The 25,569-nt window shown below is 41.9% G+C and overlaps 2 protein-coding genes across 3 annotated transcripts in view; one reads left to right on the top strand and one right to left on the bottom strand.

Annotated features, from left to right (window-relative positions):
• Nucleotides 1-4,554, bottom strand: part of CFAP46 (cilia and flagella associated protein 46) — a 74,231-nt gene extending 69,677 nt beyond the window's left edge. Inside the window, exons 1-3 of the mRNA XM_054071769.1 lie at nucleotides 4,402-4,554; nucleotides 2,291-2,415; nucleotides 1,203-1,334 (exon numbers count right to left, since the gene is read on the bottom strand). Of these exons, the coding sequence (XP_053927744.1) occupies nucleotides 1,203-1,334; nucleotides 2,291-2,415; nucleotides 4,402-4,450 (306 nt within the window). The 5' untranslated portion in view covers nucleotides 4,451-4,554. The remainder of the gene's footprint in view (nucleotides 1-1,202; nucleotides 1,335-2,290; nucleotides 2,416-4,401) is intronic.
• The window catches only part of TCTN3 (tectonic family member 3), a 46,480-nt gene extending 22,082 nt beyond the window's left edge, over nucleotides 1-24,398 (top strand). The window contains exons 1-13 of one of the 2 annotated variants that reach the window (XM_054071767.1): nucleotides 7,300-7,403; nucleotides 8,064-8,182; nucleotides 11,545-11,675; nucleotides 12,001-12,109; nucleotides 12,180-12,298; nucleotides 13,404-13,439; nucleotides 13,831-13,905; nucleotides 14,007-14,132; nucleotides 15,469-15,564; nucleotides 15,816-15,913; nucleotides 16,519-16,684; nucleotides 17,440-17,577; nucleotides 20,909-24,396. In XM_054071767.1, coding sequence (XP_053927742.1) covers nucleotides 7,351-7,403; nucleotides 8,064-8,182; nucleotides 11,545-11,675; nucleotides 12,001-12,109; nucleotides 12,180-12,298; nucleotides 13,404-13,439; nucleotides 13,831-13,905; nucleotides 14,007-14,132; nucleotides 15,469-15,564; nucleotides 15,816-15,913; nucleotides 16,519-16,684; nucleotides 17,440-17,577; nucleotides 20,909-21,130 — 1,488 coding nt within the window. In that variant the 5' untranslated portion in view covers nucleotides 7,300-7,350 and the 3' untranslated portion in view covers nucleotides 21,131-24,396. Of the gene's footprint in view, nucleotides 1-7,299; nucleotides 7,404-8,063; nucleotides 8,183-11,544; nucleotides 11,676-12,000; nucleotides 12,110-12,179; nucleotides 12,299-13,403; nucleotides 13,440-13,830; nucleotides 13,906-14,006; nucleotides 14,133-15,468; nucleotides 15,565-15,815; nucleotides 15,914-16,518; nucleotides 16,685-17,439; nucleotides 17,578-20,908 lie in introns of those variants that run through there. The other variant, XM_054071768.1, reaches the window with a different exon arrangement.
• The last annotated feature ends 1,171 nt before the right edge of the window (nucleotides 24,399-25,569 follow it).

Consider the following 25,569-nt stretch of genomic DNA (forward strand, 5'->3'; position numbering starts at 1 on the left):
GAAACCAAAATAAGGACAAATTTATGTTTATTAAGGGAATGATGATTACCAGTCACACAGCAGAAGACGTCATGCTACTCCTGTTTCAGAAAAGACCTAGGAACACAGCAGTGAAAACACTTTAAAACTGACAGTGTATTTTATATGCCCATTACAACAGACAGCACGAGGAACCAAGTCACGATTGCCCATACTGGGATGGTTCTTAACTTCTAAGAAGTTAGAAAGAATCAGGAAGAAAACAGTGAAATTTGGCTGAGAATTAGAAGACATCACAGAGCATTATGTTTAATTTTGAAATGTAAAAGGATAACTGGACATTAGAAAATACTTTCCAAACTTGTACAAAGTTTTAAAGGAACAACTGTTCAGTTGTTCTGCACATACACTCAAGAGAAGGCAGCGAAAGGACAGATAATAGGGAAAAGATTCTGTTTCGAAAGAGAGTTCAAATACACTGTTCAAAGAAACCATGGCAACATCTGTCAGGGAAATTTGTGAACCATTTTAGGGGGTCAGGTACCACCGTCAAACTGACTGACCATCGTATGAGGACAAGAGAAATACTGAAGACAGAAAACACACCCCGCTTCATTTTAGTTTCGGCAGCAGGTAAAAACTGGTCATCGTGTATGGACACGATATCACTGAATAGTAACACACAGAAGCTTGTAGAAACAGAAGTATCCTGCTGAGTTGCTACCAGAACGCGTCACCTTGCATTTCAAAAAGCCACATCCAAAGCACTACATGGAAAGGTTACTCGTCAACATGGAAGCACACTGCCACAGAAATTAACTATACAACCTCTCCAAGGGCCCTTTTAATCCTCCATCTCCCACAATTCTGTGACATGCTTAGAGGTCCTGAATAAAACTGGTAATCGTTTTATCAGTTACAGCTAAATTTGTTCTGAAAGTATCATATCAATGTAAAAAGTGAAAAGTCTGACCTTAAAACAATTGACCATCTGAAAAACTCTGCAAGCATTTTTTTTCTCCAGAGTATTTGCAATATTGGTCTAATTCAGCTGGTAAGCTTTGTTCACTTCCAAAGTACCCATTAACACATTTTCCTTTGGTTTTTTCCACAGTCTTGATTACCCTTGTGTATTTTAAATGGCTGAAAGCAATACATAAAAATCTAGATACAAATATTCTTAAAAACTGGCTTAATTTAATGCAACCTTCATAATGTCTCACCAGATTATCTGTAGAGAGTGGAGTATGCAACTGGCCTTGGCATAAATACGCTCTGCCAAGAAAATGGTTCACAGGATATCTTCCTTTAAAATACATCTGTAGGCAGTCACTGCTCATTTCCAGATATCCCAGCTAAGACCAAAAGAAGCATTTTAATATTTAATTGTTAGTTTGTTAAAAATGCATGCCTTCTCAAATGGTAACATTTAACAGCATTCCGGTATGCAAACAATACTCCATAAAGCTGCATTATCAGCTCTGGTACAAACCCATTAAGATTTATTAAAATTTAAAGCTGGTCTTCCAAATGCATAGATAAATAGCTGCTTTATTTAACAAAGCTCCTGAGTCACTCAGTCACACAATCCCTTACAGTATATAAACAATGTTTCTCTTTTTAATAGCCATTAACAGAATGTTAACACAAAAGCAAAATTCTTAGTAGGTGTTTTTTTCGAATAGGTTCGATACTAGCCCAGAGGATTTTGTACGTCAGTGCTGCACCTCAGTTTTCAAACAACAGACAGAATTTGACTGGCTTGCAGCTTGGAAAATTAATATTGTTTTATTAAAAACTATCGGCTTGAAATCCAATCACTTGCACCTATGGACTGAAAATTTAAAAAAAACTTCGAACTTAAGAACCTCTACTATATTTTATCGAAGTCAGTTCAATTAGCAGCAATCTTTCAAGTATCAGAATGTCACCTTTTCTTCTTTTGTCCAGTAGGGACTGCTCACAAATGCATTTTCTTCAGTTGTAATCAAATTGTCAATATCTTTTTTCCATGGTAATTAAAACCAGGCATGGTTATATTTTCAATTACTACGGTATATCTTGCATATTTTGGTCTAATTACAAATTTCACAAACCAATTTGTTGACAGATTATAAAGAAGTAATAATTTAGAGGCTGAGTTTTAACTGAATATGAACATTTAAACAATTGCTCTCCAAAACCAGAAGTGTAATATTTTTCACAGGTACTTCTGGGAATAGTTTTAATGAGTAACATTAACAACTGTAAATACAATACACCATCTAATTTTGGTTTTATTTATTACAGACAAACTGCCCGAATTACAAACCTGAAATGCTTGTTCAGCACATAAGACGTACAAGTCAGTGCTGAAGGTATCTGATGAGTCAAGTGCAGATTTTCCTTCACTGGCTGATTTGATCAACTCGTAAGCATTCTTCAAAGCCTGAATATCTGGAATAAGAAATCAATAAAGGATGCAACAGATCATTTATGCCACAAGGTGGTCTGACAGGCATGATCGCATTATTTCAAATCAACTGTATGGCATCCTGTTCTCCTTTACAGAAACAAATCATTTATGTTCACAAAGTAATAGAATGGCTTGGGTTGGAAGGGACCATGAAGGTCATCTAGGCCAACTCCCCCCCTGCAGTCAGCAGGGCCATCTACAACTAGATCAGGTTGCTCAAAGCCCCACCCAACCTAACCTTTAATGTTTCCAGGGATGGGGCATCTACCACCTCTCTAAGTAACCTGTTCCAGTGCTCCACCACACTCAACACAAAAAATTACTTCCTAATACATAGTCTAAACTTTGCTTGTTTTAATTTAAAACCACTACCCCTTGTAGTATTGCTACAGGCCCTGCTAAAATATTTTTCCCCATCTTTCTTATAAGCCCCCTTAAAGTACTGAAAGGCCATAATAAGGTCCTCTTTGAGTCTACTCTTCTCCAACAACCCCAGCTCTCTTGGCCTCTCTTCACAGGGGAGGTGTTCCAGCCTTCTGATCACTTCTGCAGCCCTACTCATGTCCCTCCTGTGCTAAGGGCTCCGCAGCTGGACACAGTATTTCAGGTGTGGCCTCATCAGAGCAGAATAGAGGGGCAGAACCATCTCCCTTCACCTGCTGTTCAAGGAAAATAACGTCAAGCTGATGTTGTTGAAAGGCAGCCACAGCTGCAAACCAAAACATTAACATTCTCTGCAATTTAAAATCACAAGAACTGCTCTGAGGGCCTGATTCACAATTCTCCAAACTCCACAGTACTCTTAATGTTGATGCAGAAATTTGGGATTTGATCCTTAAAATTGTTATATGAAGTAAACTTGACTGGAAGAAATCTAGATTAAATTAAGGCCACTATAGCGCTCACTTAGAATCACAGGATCATAAAAATCATTCAGGTTGGTGAAGACCTCTATGATTATCCAGTCCAATCATCAGCCCCCCATCCTCATGCCTATTATACTATGTCCCAAAATGCCACATCCGCATGCCTTTTCAGTACCTTCAGGGATGGCGACTCCACCACTTCGCTGGGCAGCCTGTTCCCATGCACGACCACACTTTTTGCAAACAAATTTTCCTAACATCCAGCCTAAACATCGCCTCTTGCAACTTGAGGCCATTCACTCTCATCCTACCCCTTGTAACTTGGGAGAAGGGACAGACGCCCACCTTGCTACAACCTCCTTTCAGGGAAATGCAGAGAGCAAGGTCTCCTCTCAACTTCCTCCAAGCTAATCAGTTCCCTCAGCTGCTCCTCATTCCACCTGTCCTCCAGCCCCCTCACCAGCTTCGTTTCCCTCCTCTGGACCTTCCCCAGCTGCTCAATCTTTCTTGCAGCGAAGGGCCCTGAACCGAACACAGGATTTGAAGTGCAGCCTCACCAGCCTTCTTCCTGCACCTAAGGATGATTGAGGCATTTGGAGAAATAACACGGTTTATATTTGGTTAGGGATGTGATTTAGTGGTGGACTGGTACGGTTGGGCTTGATGGTCATCACTCATGGAATAGTTTGGGTTGGAAGGGACCTTAAAGGTCATCCAGTTGCAACCCCCTGCCATGGGCAGGGACACATTCCACAATCGACTTTGTGGTTCGACATCGATTTTGGTTGTTTAGTTTTGGGGTTTTTTCCCCAATTCATTTGCATCAAATTAAGCTGCAGAAGAAGCAAAACTTTATTCTTTTTTGTTTGTTTATATATATATATATATATATATATATAGCACACCAGTTAACCAACCATCAGACGCCCCAAGAGAAATACCATTGACTGAAACCATAACAAGCGGTTATGTTCAGTTGGGAAATCCTAACCAGCTTTGTTGTACGGATTTGGTTTGGAAAGTCTGGCATTCATTGATACGTTGAACAAGTTAAAAGCGTCTCCCTCGCAGCCGCGCGGGGAAGGCCCGCAGCCCCCTCACCTCGGTGGGTCCCGGCCGCGCTCAGCCGCTCCCGCAGCGCAGCTTCCATCGCGGGGCAGCTCGGCAGGAGCCTCAGCGCAGGCTTTTACCCACCGAACCTCCCCACGGCTCCGCCGCGGCTGCGGGATCGGGACCCCGATTCTCTCCCGCTGGGATCCGCCTCCCGTTTCCAAGCAGCGCTGCTACAACAGCGCCGTCCCGGTTCGGGGGGGGGGGGGCAGGAGGAGCCCCGGGCGCCGCCATTAAACACGAGCCGCTGAGCGCACGCGGAGAGAGGGGCGCCTCGGAGAAAGGCCGGCGAGCTTCGTCCTGAGGGCTCCTAATGGGAGAGCTTTGAGTGGGGAGAGACCTGGGAGATCATCCAGTTCCAACCCAAACCTTCCGAAATCAGAGGATCAGAGTGGTTTGGGTTGGAAGGGACTTTTAAAGATCATCCAGTTCCAACCCCCCTGCCATGGGCAGGGACACCTCCCACTGGCTCAGGCTGCCCAAGGCCCATCCAACCTGGCCTGGAACACCTCCAGGGATGGGGCAGCCACAGCTTCCCTGGGCAACCTGGGACAGGGCCTCAGCACTCTCATCGTTAAGAAATTCTTCTTTATGTCCAGTCTAAATCTGCCCCTCTCCAGTTTATACCTGTTCCCCCTCACCCTATCACTACAAGCCTTTGTGAACAGTCCCTCTCCAGCTTTCTTGTAGTCCCTTTCAGGTACAGGAAGGTCACTGTACGATCTCCTCACTGTTGGCTTTCTGGGCTGTGAGCGCACATTGTGGCTCATGTTGAGCTTCTCATCAATCAGCACTCCCAAGTCCTTCTCCTCGGGGCTGCTCTCAATCACATCATCCCCCATCCTGTATTGAAATCGGGGATTGCCCCGACCCAGGTGTAGGACCTTGCACTTGGCCTTGGTGAACCTCATGAGGTTCTCACAGCCCCACTCCTTCAGCCTGTCCAGGTCTCTCTGGATGACATCCCATCCTTCCGGTGTGGCAGCTGTTGAATGTTATACACAACTGGTCAAAGGCAACCATTATCACAGAAAGACAGAATGGTCAGTGTTATAAGGGACCTCTGGAGCTCATCCAGTCCAACCCCTCTGCTAAAGCAGTATCACCCACAACAGGCTGAACAGGAACACATCCAAGCAGGTTTGAATATCTCCAGAGAAGGAGACTCCACAGTCTCCCTGGGCAGCCTGTTCCAGTGCTCTGTCATTGAAGAGACAGCTGTTCAATACAGATCACACTGAACACAGGACGCGATCATCTCCAAAGAATGAACAGCTTCTGGGAAAGAAAACATGCTACCAGAAGGACGTTCTGCATAACTCTTAAAAAATACAATTACTTAGATGAACCTTAACTCTACTTTAGCTTAAATCAAAAATACTCCACTTTTTGTAACAGTAACTACTGCTTGTGTCAAATCCCTCCTTTTCCCTTTGGACCTTTGATTCTCGTCTAAAGGTCCACAGCACCTTTCTTCCCAAAGGATAACAAGCAAGGCAGAGCAACACCAACATCATTTATCTCCCTCTGTTCTATAAATACAATCCTTTTCAAAGCTATGTGTTTTACACAACTTTTATACCAAGAGGATGATCCCTATTATTGAGACAAGAAGTGATATTCCACCTAATACAGTGAAGGAAGGAATAAATCATTAAGAATAATAAGAATCAAATCTCGGCCAGCTTGCAGTAAGAAAGAATGTGATTGTAACAGGAATTTAGCTTGTTTATTAGTTGAAACAAGGACAGTTCTCCAGCAGGAACAAAGGACAGACCTGACCTCACCAAGAGGACACAATGAGGAAGGAGAGACGATAGAGAGCATCAGAGGATTCTGAAGACACAAAGGAACTGTGATGTACATTTGAGAGTGGGTGATAAGATATGATGAGCCATATGTATGTTTAGCCAGTATTTCCTGAATATGTAGCAGTGTTTCTCGGAATCTATATGAATATGTATGTTTAACCAGTATAGAAGTCCTATAACCGGCCTTAATGGACACACACATTAGGTCAAATGAGTCTCTGTGTGTCCAGCATGGTATCATGTATTAAAGCAATACCTTCTTCATAATCAAATTGGCATTGAGTTTGGCCTTTTTCATAGCATCACAACAGTAACCACTGCTTGTATGAAATTCCTCCTTTTCCTTTAGATGAGAATCAAAGGTCCACATCACCTTTCTTCCCAAAGGATAACAAGCAAGGCAGAGCAACACCAACATCGTTTATCTCCCACTATTCTATAAATACTGTGAGAAACACAGTCCTTGAAAATACAAAGTCTTTGAAGAAAAGACAATAATATTTTTATTTTACAATTCAGCACTGAAACGGATGCCTTTCTAAAAAAGGCATAACATCTTACAAAAGCAGTGGGTATATATACTAGTTTTAGACAAAGAACCATATAAATCCTCAAAGAATGCTCATTATTCTTGTGGATTATTCAGCCATGGCCGGAGACCCCCTTAAAAGTTATCTCCTACAACAGCTGCATCTTACAAAGACAACTAAGCATATTAATAAATTCTCACAGCCCTAAGACGGGTTATCTCTTGACCTAAAATAGCTACATCTTACAAGACAGATTGATATGCCGAGATAATTAAACATACAAACCACCTGCAGCAAAACTTATCAATTAATTCTCACAATACGATCCTTTTCAAAGGTATGTGTTTTACACAACCGAGAAGGCGATCCCTATTATTGAGACAAGAAGTGATATTCCACCTAATACGGCTTAAAAAAAAAATCGGGTATCGGTTTCTCTGTCCACTTTTCTTTAAGGAGAAGGAGGAGGAGCAGCAACGGAGTCCCGAGGGATGCTCAGAGCAGGGACCGCCCCAGTTTCCCGGCAGGCGCTTCTGCGGGGCGGGGATCGCAGTGGATGAACGGGTGGTTTTCGCTCCTCTTGGTGATGAAGGGACGCGATGGGGCGGGTTGTGGGGCTGCTGCTGCTCCTGCTGCTCGTCTGCAGCCGCAGGTGGGCAGGGACGGGCTCTGGGAGTGGGAGCTGCTCGGGATCCAGCTGCGTGCAGACTGAAATCGGAGTGAAGCCTGCCCGTGGTGGAGTGCAAGGGCTCGGCATCCCTTCACCGCTCTGCTCCAGGGGATTGCAGGGGGTTTAAGCCTAGAGAAGAGGAGGGGAGACCTTATCACTCTCTGCAACTCCCTGAAAGAGGTTGTAGAGAGGCGGGTGTTGGTCTCTTCCCTCGAGGGACAGGACACAGGACAAGAGGGAATGGCCTCAAGCTGCTTCAGGGAGCTTCAGATGGGACATCAGGAAAAGTGTCTTCACCCGAAGGGTACTCAGCCACTGGAACAGCTGCCCAAGGAGGTGGCTGAGTCCCCATCCCTGCAGGTGTTTAAAAACCAGGGGGATGAAGCACTTAGGAATAAGATTTTAATAGTGGACAGGTAGGCTTGATGAGCTCAAAAGTCTTTTCCAACCTAGCGATTCTATGAGTGCTAAATAGAGCATCTGCACAGTTGCTGCAGAGACTCTGGAGTTGTACAACCTGTGCTGATAACCAACTTGCAAGAGCTGATGAGAAGTAATACCGTGTAACAAAACATGAAATAATGCAAGAACAGCCTCTTTAACTGTCTTGTTGTCTTTAACAACTGTGTGTTGTCTTTGCAGGTCTGTGAGCCAGGTGTGTGTAGAAAAAACACTCGTGTTCCGAAGTAACACCCCGTACCCTACCAGTACCATCACTGAGCCCGGTGGACGTGAACTGTTCTGTGTGCAGCCGGATGACCGTAAGTGACCTTTCTTTCCACACATTTATCATAGAATCACCAGGTTGGAAAAGACCTCTTGGATCATCAAGTCCAACCATTCGTATCTGCCACCAAACCGTGTCCTTGAGCACCATTTAATTCATAGATTGCAGCTGCCTAGGGAGTGGTTTTGCAAACTTACACCGTACAATTGTTACTAATTATTTGGACTTGTTATAGTTCCTGAGAGACCACAGAGAACCACGGTCCATTGTCAAAAACAAAGAAAAAAATATTGTTGCACTCAGTTTAACGGTGGGGTCTTTGGCTAAACACAGACCTGCCTTTATGAATTGTTTCTGTATCTGAGGTAGCAAACTACCTTACTTAGTTTGCTAGTTTAGAGCAGGAAATAAGTGTTGATATTTGAAATAAATCACTATTATTCTTTTCAGAAAGTGGTTTCTTATCCTATCACGGGGCTTTTATTTCACATGCTTTTTTATTTCACCTGCTTTTTTCATACTTTCTGCTCCGCTGGCAATGATTTTTTCTCTGGTAATCATATACCCTCATAAGGTGTGCTGTTAACACTTTTTTCTGCTTTCCACATTATACTTCATTTGAATGATTTGATATCCATCTCGCTAGTGTTCACTGCAATTCACTGCTGTCTCGTATTTGAACATTAACTGTTTTCTCATTTGAGTCTTTTGCCTGGGAGCTTTGACCCACAATTTCATCTACTTCTGACCTAAATCACAGAGCATTTTAGGTTGGGAGGGGCTCAGGAGATTGACTGGTCTGGCAACTAGTCAAGACAGGGTTAACTTCCTATTACCTACTTCTGCTTTCATCTCTTCATAGGTGTTGCCCAAATGTTTTGCATGCAGGGAAGAGCAAAGAAACAATGAGATCCTCAAAGCACATAGAATGATAGGAAGTAGTGCTAGAACTTTACTCGCTCTACTTCTCAGTAGGTCTCCGAGCATGGATGAGTTTTGATGAGCATATAACCACAGCTGAAAGTGCCATCAGGCTCCTGCGTATCCCAGTCTGAAATTGAAAGTAGCTAAATTTTATCCTTTTCCCACACCACCCATAGTAGCATAAAAATGGGATTAGAAGGATTCCGAATTTGCAGTCTCATCCAAAGGAAGGATCATCTGCATCCAGACTGACAGCAATAGATTGTTCTGGCCATTTAATGTTTGAGCCCCGTATCTAGCACTGAACGTTCCCTAGACATTTGGTTGCACGTGTGTGTTAGGTGCAGCACACCTGGAAACAACAGAATTCACTGCTTACATGGCCTTTTCTGTGCTTGTTGTCAGAGGAATATCTGAGAGAGTCTTTATTTGGGATCACTTGAAAGATCAGGAAGTTTTCTGGTAGAAACAGCGTCCTGCAAAGAAACATAGGAACACATATGTTCTCATCAACTGGTTGTGGAAGAAACATTTCCAGGATGAGTGGTGACATGAGCTGCCACTGCTAGAAATAGAATCAAGCCTGTTCCGGAGGGCCTCCTGGAAAAGGGCAAGAGGGAACAGGCTCTGCACATAATGAATTATTGTAACCAGTAACAGACTGTGATGCGTGAGTTGACTTCACCTCGTTGAAACCATTGCTAGCTGAATACAGCATAGTGTTAAAGTCTTAGTAATACTTCTTTATGATACCTCTAAAAGATGCCGGTGTTTTCTTCCTCCGTTTGGCACTAACAGCTCTTTCCCTGATTGTCCTCATTCTTTCTTGACGACAGTACTCTCTCTCAGCTGTTTTTCCTAAAGTGTAAAACATCCTTTGCTTCCCTCTTTTTTCTGACTATTGCCATCCTCCTTTGCTCCCTCATCTTTTCTGACTATTGCCATCCTTCTATTGCTTTATTTTTCTACTTTTTCATACTGTTCTCCCTCAGACAGCTGTTTGCAACTCTGTCTTGCTGATCCAACTGACAATTAATTCATTAAGAGATACTTTGTCTTTAGTCTTTACAGGTGCTAGGAGAATATTGGTGCTATTTCTGCTCCTAAATTGGTGGCAGAACTAGTATGAGAACTAATATTTTTTTTACAATTACAAGAATCATGATCCACCAGCCTGTCTCCTGGTTTTTTTCTTCTTTAGAGTTTGTCTGATTTCAGAAAAAATAAGTTGTCTGAAATTGTGTTTTGCCTTTTTCTACAAGATTAAATTGCCTTTATTAGCTAGCATGCTTTCTTGAGCAAACTACACTATGTACAAGATGGGTTTTCTGCTCTGAAGACTTAAGTCTGAATATCTTAAGTTTTGCTTTAAGAAGGCCTCCTCTTCCAGTTTTCAGGTATATTTTGCAGTATGTTATGTTGTTAGTCTGTGTTAGCAAGTATTCAGCTTTGAAAATAAAAGAGTACATAAAGAACTGCATTTCAAAGAAAAGAAACGGTGGCGAGTAGTTCAACTACCAGTGTTTTCTTTTTCAGTCTAATGACTGTACGCACGAATGAATAATGAGAAAACTGCTCTGTGTGCACCTTGTAGGAGCTTAATACTCCTTCGGCCTTTATCTCCTTAGAAGATTTAATTGACTGCTTGGCTAATGCTGGGATTAAAAAAAAGCTTTTATTTCTGCTTGCTGCTCTGAGGACGTGCTCTGCCCTCACACTGCAGAATTGCATCAAGAATTGCATCCTTTTTTTTTTTCCTCCCTTTTCTGCCCCCAACCTATTAGACTACCTAAATTCTTTTTGGTACTGCTGTAATCAAGGATATTACCACGCACTGCTGTTGTAAGCATGACCTGTAGTCTGCAGACCTTCTAAGATGTTTGGGTTTGGATGTATTAAAAAGTTTATTGTTTGAACAAGTCCATTAGGATTGGTGTACATAGTATATCCTAAATAATTTGCCATTTCATGACAGTGTTCTGGCAGTAATAATTTAATACATTATTATAGCCGTACTGAATACCACTGGGTCAAGAGGGTTATAGAAAGTCTGGGGGGTTTTAGGATGTCTTTTCCCTGTTCATACTTACTTCAAGTTGTACCAGCTTTAATTCTTTTAAATCCATTTAATGTTGCTTGTAATGTTTTGTCATTACTATGTCGTGTGTGTCTAATTTGGGCATCTTGCAGAAATTGGAGCATATATTAAGTTAGTTGTCGTAAGCAATTATTGTTCCTTCTGGAAAGTCATATTTGTGCATTAACACTTGTTTTTGTTGAAACAGTGCAAACAGGCATTCTGTCATTCTGTTCATAGTTCGTATTAGCCTGTTAGCAGTGTTACTATGGATTAATTAACACAAGGCACCATCCTTTTAGAAAATGTTGGCACAATATGTACTTTTCCTTAGATCTAACTCTTCTAGCAATTTGATATTAGTGGATTTTTTTTTTTCTGTTTTCAACCTTTAGCAAAGCTGAATTATTTCCAACAGCCACAGGATATAAAAGAATCTGATTTTATGAAGTTCTTAGAGAAATATGGCAGGCACTCTTTCTCAGCACCATCACAAGCCCCATCATCAGGATCTGCCTTTTACCGGGTGAGTTGAAAGAACATAGCAATCATTTTTCAGATATGTTTTACTAAAGCTATCTGTAATGAAATCTAATGAGAACAGATTGAAAGAGTCTTATTTATCTATCTATAATTCATATTATCTCTCAGTTCTTTTCATTCCTTATGGAAAAAGTTTCTGGTTAGTTTTCTTGTGTTTAAAAGTTTGGACAACAGTTTAGAGAAATCTGGGTGTACAGTGAAGAGAAGGGTAAATCTGCCTCTGTGCCCTGATGATGTGATCACGTCGTGTTTGGCCTTAGTATTCCACAGTCACTTGGTCTGTGATTTCTCAAAACTGTCTTTTTCAGGCTGGCGATCCAATCCTAATCTACTTTGATTCATCATCTGTGCTGAGCACGCTTAGACAGCCAGGAAAAATGGGAACCAGTGGACTTTGTGTTGATGGAAATCCTGCTGGTTAGTAAGGGGGGAAGAATTTCTTAGGGTGGTTTGCCTCTGTTTTATTTGTTGTTGTGTCTTAACTCAGGCTTCCTGGACAGTAAAAGCACAAGCTGTACTCGGATTTTTACCAACTTGAGCAAGAGCTGCATTTCTGACCCTGCCCTGGATGCTGCCTCCTACTACCGTGACTTCACTGTGCTAAAGGTACCTGTCATATTTCTTCCTTTTGCTCAACATCTTATTTGCTTGACTTCACTTTGCCTTCTGTTGCAACTTCAGCTAACTGGAAAATCAAAGGTCATCTCGTATGTCAGCCCTGATCTCCCAAATACTATTGCCTTCTTGTTGGAAGTCCTGTTAAAAATGTCAGGATTGGTGATATACCCTCCTTTCAAAGTACTTTCCAATAAGTGGCAGTTATTAGCAAGTGCTTAATGCATTTAACAGGTACTGCTTGGATAATTATAATGGTTTAATTAGAATGCTCTCACGTTTTAAGCAGACTGTTTATCAAAGCGTTTCCATATGTTCCATCAACTTGATAAACCAAGCAGTGTGCGTTCTTAGTAAAGAATGAGGATTTCTTTCTCACAATATGTTACCTCTAAAATCATATTGAAGTCCAGTTATCAATATTGGCTTTATTTACATTCATAGGCTGAATTGCATATCACTTTCTCCATTATTTATCCTGAAAATAATTTCAAAATAACCGATTTATTGTTCTGGGTTCATCATGCTGGTCTTACTGAATGTTAACATGAAAACATCTCCTCTCACTTTCTAGAGTTTCTCTGCTGTTCCAAGATAAAACAGCAGTGTAAATATTCACACTTTATTAAGGCTAATACCTCAGCTTACCCTTAGGTTGAAAACCTAAATCTACATAACTGTAATAGAGTGTCTTCTGTTGATCAAATTTAACTCCTGATTTTAGGCCTTGCATTGTCACTGTGGACAAAATTTAACCTTTCCTTAAATGGTAGCTGAAGTAATTACTTGATTCCAGATGGGGGAGCTCCAGGAATTGTCAAAGATGCTGGTTTTTTAAACCATCAGCATTCCACAAGTCATTGGGAGGGCCAAGAATCAAATTTGTCTTCTAAAAATGCTATCTGTGTATGTCTATGATTTCTAGATCCTAAACTGATGACAACTTTTTACATATCTGGAATAAACAAAGTAATTTTTGTCAATAAAATATGTGGGCTCTATTATTTAGTGATGGTTTCGTGAGTTTAGGCACTTGCAAACCGAGAAATTGACTTAGTGTTTTAAATTTATGTGTTGTTTTTTTTGTTTTCCCTAGGTCCCGATTAATGACACCATTGTGCCGTCCATGAAGGTCAGTTTCTATTGCCAATGAAAATAATTTCTGCTTCTGAAATAAATTGTATGTGGAATCTTGGGCATTCACAGTAATGCCCATGGGTTAGGAACATGGGAGAATGGGAATGTTTTGTGCTCTGAGAGAAGATTTTTTGGACAAAAGTGTGACATCATATTAAAAAAAATAGGAATATAAGGAAAGATGTAGTCTTAACTGAGTGGGCGTAGATAGAGCTGGAGTCAGGGAGGCGGCTTGTTTTCTTAGAAGAAAATATGCTTGGAGTGGAGTGATGTGCTCACATATCACAGCTGCATCAGGAAGGTAAATCTGACTTGGATGGAAAAGACTAAAATAGGCATGCTCCTTTTATACAGTTGCTAATTGTTAACATGCTTACTGTTTCCAGGTAAAGATCACTGCAGTCGCACCACCAGGAGCTCCCCACATGAAAGACAACATATGTCATAACGTCGTTTCTGAGGTATTGAAATCTTCTCTCCTTTGGGCAGCTCAACACTGGCTTAAGGTCACTGGCCTGCTCCCTGATTCTGCTTCGGATTCTTCTTTCAATTGGTCTTCCAGGTGATCTACGAGATTGAATTCAGTGGCACACATGGGATTCGGAATGTTTCTGTCCAGTTCAGAGTGAACAACGTCTCTGGGAATTCAGGATCCTCCCTGCAGCAGCACTTCACTTTGCGCTTCTGGGTCAGTTCCCCCATCCTCCCCAGGCTCTTACCGAGTTTGTAGTCTGCAGGTTGTGACCCAGTGTTGCACAGATGAGATGTGATAAGATCAGAGTGGTGTCACTGTGGTGTGGTAGTACCAGAGCTCTGGGTTGAAGGAAGGAGGCGGTGCTGCTCTGGTCCGAAGTAAGCCATGTTAGTAGGAAAAGTCAGGCTCAGTGCAAGCATGCAGTCTTGCACTGCAGAGGCTCGAAGGAGCTGTTTATTTTTATCTGAGTATATTTTGCTGTGGTTTTCATTTGGTTCAGAGGGTTTTTTGGTGGGAGGAGAAGGGGAAAAGATGAGATCTGGGTCACCAGCATGGTCTTGTGAAGGAAAGAGTTGAAGCTAGTGCTGCATCTGAGGTCTTCAGTGTGAACTAAGTTACTAAATTTATTAACCATAGAACTATTTGGGTTGGAAAGGATTTTAAAAATCATCCAGTTTCAACGCCCCTGCTATGGGCAGGGACACCTCCCACTGGATCAGGCTGCCCAAGGCCCCATCCAACCTGGCCTTGAATGTCTCCAGGGATGGGTCATACAAAACTTCCCTGGGCACTTATTCTTTATCCAAATAGTTAACTTTGCAGGAAAAAGAGTTATTTTGTAGGGGGTGGAAATCTGGGAATTATGGATGTGTGATAAAGTTCATATAAAACTTGTCCCATAGAGGCAATGTAAAACCGGATAAGTGATGAACTTGGAGATTAAGTGTAAAATGCAGCCTCGATGAAGTTATCCACAGAGGCTTATGCCATAAAACATTTAGAAGTGGAATCCACCACTCAGAGTTGAGGTCAAGGCAGGGTTTGTTCTGCACATGATCTGTGGAATTGTCTAGATTAATAATTTCACTTCCTTAGAGACAAATGCTGAGCAACAGGAATTCATTATCTCAAGAACTGTCCTGGTAGTATCCACGTGGATTTCAGGGTACTGATATTTAGGTTTTTACCTTCTGGACTACAGATGAACTTGCCAGGTCAGAAAGAAGAATTGGAAACAAATAATTGAACCTGAAACACGCTGGAGGTGTTCAAGGCCAGGTTGGATAGGGCTTTGGGCAGGCTGATCTAGTGGGATGTCCCTGCTCACGGCAGGGTTGTTGGAACTAGATGGTCTTTAAGGGTCCCTTCCAACCCTAACTATTCTATGATTCTATGATTCTAATTTTTAGTACTGCATGATATTCAATCATTCAAAAAATGGGTTACATTTAGGTTTTTGAGAATGTGAATTTGATCTTCCGAGATGAACAGATCTCATTGATGCCAGTGTTTTCCTCTTCTCTCCTTTCTTTCCTTTGCCTCTCTGTAGACCAGGACTCTTTCTCATACATTGCCCAGAAGTGGAAACCCTGGCTATATCACCGGAGCACCACTGTTGGTTGCGAACAGTGGTGTTGTGCAACATGTATCCTTTTTCTGCTCTCCAGTTTTATTTATCACTGGGTTTATTGACTTCTGGAACTCTACTGTCTGGACTTTACCTGTGAGGGCACACCTCCCCATTACATTGCAGCCATCAGCAGGCCTTGTGGTCATGACTGAATTATGGTGATAGGGGTAAGGAGGAATGTGGGGTGTGGATTGTTAAAGATGATTTGGGCATCCTATAATGTCTGTTTATGCTTTTGTTTGGCTTCTTGACGTGCGGTCTATCAGATGAGCACTTTACGAAGCGAAGGTGATGGAAGTTGCTCACAATTTCTCAGACACACAGTACAATTTGGAAGAAATATGAGGACTGGCTGCAAGTTCAGGTAACACCACCATTTGCAGTCACCCTTCCTGACACATTTGTAAGGTATGGACTCACACAGCGCATTTTTCCTCAGTCTCTCACAGACTGCTGTGGAGCCTAGGTCCTTCCCCAAGGTCACCAGTGGGTCTCTATAGAATCTTTCATACACTCCTAAGAGGATGTGAATATTGGAGAGATGGTGGTCCTCTAGAACAGTCTGAACATTGCGAAGGTTTCCTGGGACATTTTGAGGCTCTAGTCTGGCAGCATGTCTTGAGCCAGAGTTTGTATTTGAGAAGTAAATTATAATGGAACCTTAAAAAGCAGCAATTGTTTTCTTGAGTTGGATCATTCTTTTGTTGGTGACAGGGCAGGTATACAACCACTGATGTGATAAGATGGCTAAATAGCTGCTGCGTTTTGTTACCATACTATGTTCCTCTTCTCTGTTCTAATTGCAGAGGGCACTGAAACTGCATCCATTTAATACCAATACCTCCATAATGATTCTCTTGAGTCATTACAAGAGCCGAAGAAATAACTCATTCTGAAGGATGGATGTTGATAGTGGATTTTTCTGTCCTGGTAATCACTTTGTCAGAGCTGTTATTTTCTCATTTCCAGTCTATCCCCAATACCAGAAGAAAGTAACTGTAGTTACATCCAGCAGAAGTTATACAATGCTCTTCACGGGATGAACAGAGCAGAGGACCTTGCTATTACTGGCAGTGCTCAGTCAAACCAGGCAGAAGACTGGACAAGCATTCTGATTCAGAACTGCAGTGCGCAGGTAATAAGAATGCAGAAAGACCAGCAGTGAATATTTTTTCTTTCATATCTTTGTATTGCCTTGGGGAAGTGTGGGCATGGGGAAAAAAGAACCAACTTGTTCGTCTGGGCTTACTTTCTTTGTGTGGTGATCCACTGACTGTCAGGGGTCTTGATGCCTGCAAGCAGTCATTCTTACTATGGTTTATGTCGTTAAGATGCTTACTTTAAAAAAAAAAAAAAAAAAAAAAGCAAACCCTGATAAATTTACTCTCTCTTGAATCCTGTTTCTGCTATTTAAATAGCCAAAAAGAGTTTAATACTCGATCCATTGTTGTATTACAGCCTTCTAGAACTAATACTACCTGGTGATTTTCTGTTAATTTGATGGTGGTGTTATTATCATCCTTTCTGATTTTCCAGTTTCTAGGGATATTTATATATTGCCTAATAAGAGTAAATTTGTTGATCCTCCTACTTTTATGGAGGAGGAAAATTCTGTTTTAATAATTATTAATCTGCCAGGAGATGCCCTAATAGAATGCAGTATCCAGGGGTGAGGCTGAAACAAACTCTGTTTGGGAATGAGATGACGATGAGATGGCTGCTGCTCTAAAACGGGTGAATGGCCGGACAAGAAGTTATGGGATTGGTGCCTAAGTGACTGATTCAGACTCTGTGACCTATGCTATCCAAAATATTAGACTTTGACTGTAATGATCCTTTTTGACTTTTAAAATACTATATTAAAATCTTTGGGATATATTTTATTTTCAGGCTGTGAATTCCACTTCCTATTGCATGGTTCCTGTGACCCTGGAGATACAGATATTGTGGGCTAGGGTGGGCCTCCTGTCCATGCCAGAAGCTCAAATACTGAGTGCGCGATACTTTTATCGGTGTCACCCCCTGAAGGTAAGTAATTTAAACCCCCTCCCTCACACACAGAAGTAATTAAACAGAATTCACAGGTTATTTAAGAACCAAGAAATCAAATGGTCTTAATATTACTGAGTTGAGATTTACTGAACTTTAGCGGTGGTCTGGCTGCAATGGCAAGAGTTTGTATTTAGTCGCTCTGTAGAGGAAGGTGGGTTTATGGTCTTGTTGGTACAGTACAGTCCTCAATCAGTTGTACTACTGGAAAAGGTACCTTCTTTCCAACCCCAAACCACCTTCTGCCACTTAAAGTCTCCACCTTTAAACTTACAATTATGCTCTATATAAAGTTGTAGTCACAAACTTTCAATAACTACGTGTTTATCCAGTTGTCTCTTAAAGCATTGGTATGGAATTTGAGTTAATTTATATTTCATGGACTCTGCAGTGTGCTGATAATCTGTGCAAGAAGATATTTATGTTCCTCTAGGGGTTCTGCAATCACCAGCAGGTCCTGAGGTAGAGGCTAGTGCTGATGGCAGCAGATTTGAAGAATTGGGGAGGGGAAGATTGTAAACCAGAAAGCAGGTTTTTAAGAGAAGATTACATGATGGAAACCTTCAAGGCCAGGTTGGATAGATCTCTGAGCAGTCTGATTGAGCTGAAGATGTCCCTGGTCACTGGAGGGGAGTTTGATGAGATGGCATATAAAGGTCCCTTCCAGCCCAAACCATTCTGCGATGTCAGGAGGAAGGTGGAAGCTAACAGGTCTGCAAAGGAGAATGAATAGTCTTTTGCAAGCATGTTTCAGTGGATCCCATTTTGATTCAAGGCTGGATTCCTGACATCACATAGCGTTTTGGGCAGTACACATATTGCAAGGCTTATACTTCTCTGCAAGGGCTTTAGGAGGAGCAGCTGACTCCTGCCCATGGCATTCTCATGGCAGTGAGGTGTGACATGGCAAGTGTCCGACCTGTTACTTCTCTTTGAACTTCAGACTCAGACTAAATGAGATTTTACTTCGCTTGTTTGGATGTGTCTTGTGGTGCCTTTTTGTCTTCCCTTCTTGAAACATATGTGAAAAGAACATGAGAGGAAAATGTTCACCCTGTTAAAACAGATGGTGCCCTCAGGTGCACTGACACCCTCTCCCCACGAAGATATTTTCTAAACCTGAGCTGTTACGTGGCTCCAATAATGAAACTTCTGTCTGAGGAGGGAGGCTTGCATTCCCAGTATAAGAGCAGATGCACTCAGTAAGGATTAGCTGGTCAGGAACTATGAGATTCAGATTTCCATCTGCTTGAGCAACTGAAGCTAATTGCTTCAGAGCTGTAAGGTGTATTGCAAAGTCGATGATAAGAAAGCAAGTTTCTGGCAGCAAGAAAAAACCTACATCATTAAAATCAGCGCTGACTTCATTGGCAGCAATCCAGAAATTACAGTTGTTAGTAAAGACATTTTAGCAAAGGCACTGGTCAGTACCGTACCCAGCAGTTAAGAATTGCAGCCATTTCTAAGGGTACCAGTGAGGTCACCATTGCGTGCTCTATATTACTTTACTTTTAAATTATGTCACTTCCCAGTTTTAGCCTACAAATTCTCTATCTGAGGACTATACATTCTTTAGAGAAAACCTTTTCCTTCAGATCAGACTGTATCACTGGGGTGTTGCCTTAGTGACTGACCAGAAAACACAAAACCCAGGAAAGACATCCCGTTTTCTACACCCATCTGCAATATCTGATCACTGTTGTATTTGGACTTCCTGAAAATACAAGACAGTCTTAACTGATGTAGAGCTATACAAGAGCGTGCTGGAAGTTGCTTATGGCTGCCTTCTCCCAGCTGCTGAGGAGGGGGTGTGATTTATTTTTTTCCCCACCAGTCTGTCTGATTTTAAGGCAGATTTTTGAAGCTCCAGACACCAAAGTCAGAATAATTTTGAGTCTTCCTGTTGACTAAGACGATTGTTCCTGCTCATCGGTAGGAGAACTTATATCTGTCAGGAGTGAAGGGGAAATTCTAATTGTTACTGCTCAGCAGTAGTAATTTATGACTGAGGGATGATCTGGCACAGAAGGTCCAACTGCAAGAATTGGTTAAACTGGATGGAAGCAAGAATGCCAGAGACAGACTCCTTGCAAGGGAGTGAAGTTTCCTTGGTAATGAGATAAGAAACAGCCTCACCTTTGTCTTCTAGCCATCCTGGAGTGGGAACACTTGGGGGCTGCCTTTGGGCAGGACTGAGCTGGAGGATAGAACCACAGCCAGGCTGAGGTGCCCCAAGCTGACTCTCTGGGGACTGGTGCTGGTGCAAGTAGATAGAAGGAATTTGCTCATGACACATCTTTCCATATTCCATGTAGAACCATGCATTGCAAAAGGACCTGTCCAGTGCATTGTTCATTACATTTTTCTTTCATATTTAAACACAAAAGTGTTTTTAATTTGCCTCGAGAGGTATCACAAAAAATCCCCAACAGGCGTCTCATTATTTTTCTCTTAAGAATTCTGTTTTGGAGCTTTTTTGAATGCTTCCTGCACAATTTTGCTCTAAAGGCAATCTTCCAAATTGTTTCCAGGGAAGTAAATCGGGTGGTAATTTCACAGCTGGCTTAAACCAATGCAAGCACAACAGATAGGCTGCTAGTAAATTCCTTCTCTTGGGGTTGGCACGCAGAGCTGGAAAGCTGGGACAGGAAATGAGGCTGCTCTTTGGGCAGCAGCATGGTCTTCAGTCCCAAGCTAGCCATGAAACTTCACAACTCACCAAGTGAGTGTTTTAGCTGTCCTGGAGCATTCTGTAGAAACAGAAAGGTACTGAGGCTTTAGAAGTTCGGTCCCCTGTTCCATCTTTACCAACTGACCTACCCGTCTGTCTCCTTTCTGAAACAATATTTTAAAATGTGAGAAAGAAATTTGTTGTTGTATTGAGTCCCCGAGTTATTTTATTGATACTTTGTTGAAAAGATCAAATCTTGTGGCAGTCTTGTCCCTTTCGGGCAGCAGTAGCCTGTTGAAAGGGCATGGGCATCTTATGTTATATAAAATATGTAACTTTATAAAATATAAAGCTACCCTTGTTTCTGTCCTTATCAGCTAGTTGGTAATATGCATTCCATTCTGGAAATCTGTAACACATGATGCACAGTAGCTGCTGATCTTTCCTGAGATGCCCACGCTTTACCTGCTAAGTATCAATTTTGGGAAAGAGTGGAGTAACTCCTAATAAGTATATCTGGAACACAACTCTTGCTGTCGTAAAGACATCTTGCTGGCCAGTCCTCTCCAGTGGGTCTCTATTAGCAAACTGAGGAGCGGTGTATCTATTGTATTAAGCTTGCTCTCCTTCTTGTTACAGTTCCTACGCACAAGCGCGATACCCTTGACAACTGTTGTTACCTTCACTGACGTGACAGAATGGCCAGAACCTCCACGAGGCCAGCCCCAAGTGCACCAGAAGTTCCCATTTGACATCTTTTTCCCATTCAAGTTGGCAATGACTATAGAAAGAACTTACAGAAGTGATCTGGTTGTCTCTTTGTTGTTGATTCTAATAATTTCTGGTATTCTCTGCTATTGAAAAGTCAAATAGATGGGGCCTCTACTTCAGATTTGGTGAGTGTATTGATACACTCAGAATATTATCCAGATCGTGGACTTTTTCTCCTCATGTTCTTATACTGTGCCTATGATAGCTGTGTGCTTTCTGTTCTTGGATTAAGCCACGTGACTAGTGTCTCTCCTGCGTCCTCTCATGCCCCTGTTCCCCATATGCACCATCTGCGAACCTCACTGCAGTGAAACACTTGAGAGATGGAGGGATCAAGACATGTATTAACAAGGAACGAGGAGGAGGATGTGAAAACCAACATTCCGTGTTCCCAGAAACAAGACTGCTTTCTAAACCAAGGAGTATGGAGAAAGGAACAAAGTTCAGTCCAACCACTGTGGAGCTGCATGCAGTCATCTGGCTGTTGGAGAAGCGTGAGCTTTTTCTACATGGAACAAACTAAACATTTAAAATACAGGACCCCTCCCAGGCAGCCTGAATTACTATTTTATGAGTAGACATGTCTGACAGGCACTGTTGACCTGTCCTCGTTACATGACAACCATGCCTCTGTGACAGTTTTTGAGTCTTATTTTTCTGTGTCTTTTCAAATACAGATATTCAATTGAAGTTCTCATGTTTTAATCGCTGTTCATGTTATCAGCAGCATTACAAAGTAATTGTGAATGTCCCATCCTCTGAAATACAATCGAATTTTATTTATTTGCCAAAACAGCTTCCTTCTTGATCTTTTTTTCTTGAAGAAAGAGGCTGAATATGGGTTTTCCTAGATAGGAAGCATTCTCTTATGACTTCAGATAGGAACTGGACTTACAATGATAGCCACTTCTAGATGGCACATCAGAGAGAGCTGTGAACAACCCTAAAGGAAAAAATCGATGATTTGGAGAAGAATTTGTAGTTATGAGAGTGAAGCTTGCTACACTACCTTACCTCCGGCTCAGACTCCAGGACCAGAATGTAAGTGTATTGTTTTTGAAGTTTGAAGGTGTTCTGATTATCTCATCTGCCCCACTGCATCACACAGGCTCAGGAAATGTCATTCATTCCATGAAGGTGTTGAGTTACAATATGTTTTGGTGGGTTTTTTAGCAAAGCATTATTATTTATCTTATATTCTTCAGATGATGGAAGCATCTGCCTCATCTGATGTCAAGTACTACTTGGAATCAATAATGGGCAAGGAAACAAGAGCAATCTGGCCTAACTGTAGCAAAAATGTTTGTTCCTTTTGTACCTGTACTGTGTGTAACAACTTTGCTGCTCTCCTTTATTGCAAACTTAAACGAGAGAGTGCAAAAATAAACTGAAAAACTTGTAATTAGTCAGGATATCAAAGGAAATAACCTGAATAAAACAAAACCACAACCTATCTAGAACATGCAGATCATGGGATAATGTCACATATTTAACTTTCTGATTGTTTGCATGGTTTATTAGCTTAGAAGGAGTTGTGTGCCAGTCCTGCTGCTTCCATCACTTCTGATTATGGGGCAGCCTATGAAAGCAGCTGGGACACATGTGCGTTCTACTGTTCTAGGGCTGGTGGTGCCAGTACAAGCTTTGTTTTTCAATAGATGTGGCCTCTCAACAGTGCCTGTAATGCCTTTGCAAAGCTTTTAGCAAAACATGTTTGCAGTGTATGTCACGTGTCCTCCCATGCTTCCAATTTGTGGAGTCCAGGAATCTAAGGTAGAAGTGACAGAAACTGAATTGAACAAAGGGTTCGTTGGAGAAACTTGCCAGATGTCACATTGGCAAGCGTGTCAGGATACGGCTTGAGTGAAAGGGTCTGGCATCAATGTCCTTCCACATTATTGAGATAATTCAGTTGGGTGACTACAGGGATTCTTTGCATTTTATGAGCTGCAAATACGTGGAAGTGCTACAAGAATGCCTCACCTTGCTCTTGTAATTCTCTGTCAGATCCCTAAACTCCAACACGTCCTATTTTCTAGCACCACATTTGGCTCATCTGACATTTCCTCACTCGAGCTGGAGTGAGCCTTTTCCATAGCCTGGTCCAGCCTGACTTAAGCCATGCTCAATTCTAGCCCTGCTGTGCCAGATGGATCTGGGTTTAGAGTCTGCAGTTTCCTATGACTTCTTATTTCGGTGTCTGCTTTGTCATGTTGTGTTTTTTTCCCCCTGTCTGAACTTGAATGTTCTCTGTTGCAGTGGAATATCAGGCAACAGCACAACGATGTCTCATGGAAGGCAGGCAGAGTAGGGTATTTATACTCCACGTTTTAGGGCTGAGCCAAAGCTGCATCACTCTTGTGAAAGTGAAAGATGCAATTTTGGGCTAAAATGTAAGAGCACAGTTACAAAAAGTTAATGAAGGCCAGGGTTAGTAGGGATGGGAATTGGGCTGCCCACCAGCCCCTCCCACAGATCTCTCTGATGGCTGTTGTGCTGGAAGAGAAGCACAAGGGTTCTCCTTGTATCCCTTCGGAGCACCACTTCTTGCTTTCATCGTGGATTCCTGCCCCCCCACCCCAGCAAACAGAAACGGTGAGAATGTAGATTTCTGGAATGAGATATTCTGATATCATTCTCCCCTTGTCTGATATAACAATACATATAAAATGTGAAGAAAAAGACAAAGAAGACATCTTAAAAATGTGTGTGCACCATAGCAGGTGATTCCTGCTGATACAAGAAGTAGGTTACTACTACAAAAACTGGAAGATTTTGATTTAAGCTTGATCAATGGCAATTGTATAAGCTTGCATATCTTATAGTGAGATATGCTTTGAGCTAAAGCAACTGTTTCATCTAAAAGATGACCAGTCTTACAAAGAACAGACCTCCTGTAAGATAAGACAAGGAAGTAGAGAAGCCACATTGCTGTGCTAGCAGAAAAGGACAAGTTTGGGCTGCACCTCCCTTAAGGTTGAAAGTTTACCAATGAGGAAGACTTCAAGCCTTCATCTTTGGAACCCCAGGAGGGTCCTCACAACCACTCAAAGGACCAACTGTGCATGCAAACAAGGCGTGGAGGTATGTTAATGAGGTCTCAAAATATGAATATGTAAAGCATTTGGGGGAGATGAAATGAATGTGCATAGATCTGCAACATAAAAGGTGCTGGGTGGCCACTCCGCAGAGTCACAGGGACTGGCACCAGGACCATGCTCGTGCTGGTGCCTGTGACCGTTACAGTGCCAATGTCCAGGCTGGTGCCTGTGCCCAGTGCCGATGCCCATGATGGTGCTCATGCCCAGTGCCAGTGCTTATGCCCGTGATGGTGCCTGTGCCCATGCTGGTGTCCATGCCCAGTGCCAGTGCCCATGCCGGTGCCCATACTGGTGTCTGTGCCCAGTGCCAGTGCCCATGCTCATTCTGGTGTCCATGCCCATGATGGTGCTGGCACCTATGCCTTTTCTAAAAGATGGAAATCTCCTTAAGATTACTCAAGTTGTTCACTGCCCTTAATTGCCTGAAACCAGTTTTCCATCGCTCACTTCCTACTGTGTTTGCTGTACATGAGGCAAAAAACTGCTGACCAGGTAGGATATCTAGGATTCCTTGCCACTAGCAAGCATGCTTCCATAGAAACTACTGGTTTCATCTGGCAAATGAAAGTACTGATTTATTTTCTGTTTGTTTTGTCTTACTAATTCTTCCTCTATTTCAGAGTCTGAAAAAGAAAAGCTGTTGAGGAGAACCTGTTGCTTTTTATTTGGAAGCACGGTTCAAAGAAGTTGCATGTGCTAAACATTGGCCAGGTGAGCCTAAAATTAGGGTATTTGGGTTTCTTGTTAGCTGTTTAACAATCAAAAGGAAGGCTTGGCTTAATATAAAAAACTCAGTTGCTGTGATGTGTCTTTAATCACTGTTGTGTCTTTTTTTTGTGAGTGAGTGAGTGACCAACATTCTGGTATTAGTGTGGTCTTTATTCTTCATTTATACACATCAGGTTTATCTTTGCTAATAATTGAAGTCAGGAGGAGGGGAGAGGAGTACACTGTCATGATTATAACAAATACCAGTTCTGCGAAGCAGCAATCTCCAGATAAGACTTCTAACAAAGTGATGACCTTATATTTGGTTTGGCTTTTTTGTTTGTTTGTTTTGATTTCCCTCAAGTGGAGAGAGTGAAACCTCAATGTCAGATAATTCTGAGTTGCGTCTTCTGTTAGTTCTTGAGACATTCAGGTTTTTGCGAGTGTCTTGAACCACTCAAATATTGTTCATTCTTCATGAGGTTTCCTTCACAGTCACAAGAGTTGCAGAGAAGATTGTTTCCTGATCCAAGAAGGTGATGCATTAAAGATTTTAAAAAATAACAAACCCCAAACCATGAAGTAAACAATCCCCTGAACAAACAAGCAAAAATATCCCACAAAACAAACAAAACCCCAAATACGCTTTTGTAGCAACATGAGAATTAGTGCTGTTAGAATTCCTTTAAATTCTAGTAGGAAAATAGGAATGTAACCGTG

Source organism: Cuculus canorus, chromosome 7 (assembly GCF_017976375.1).
Source record: "Cuculus canorus isolate bCucCan1 chromosome 7, bCucCan1.pri, whole genome shotgun sequence".
Taxonomy (NCBI): Eukaryota; Metazoa; Chordata; class Aves; order Cuculiformes; family Cuculidae; genus Cuculus; species Cuculus canorus.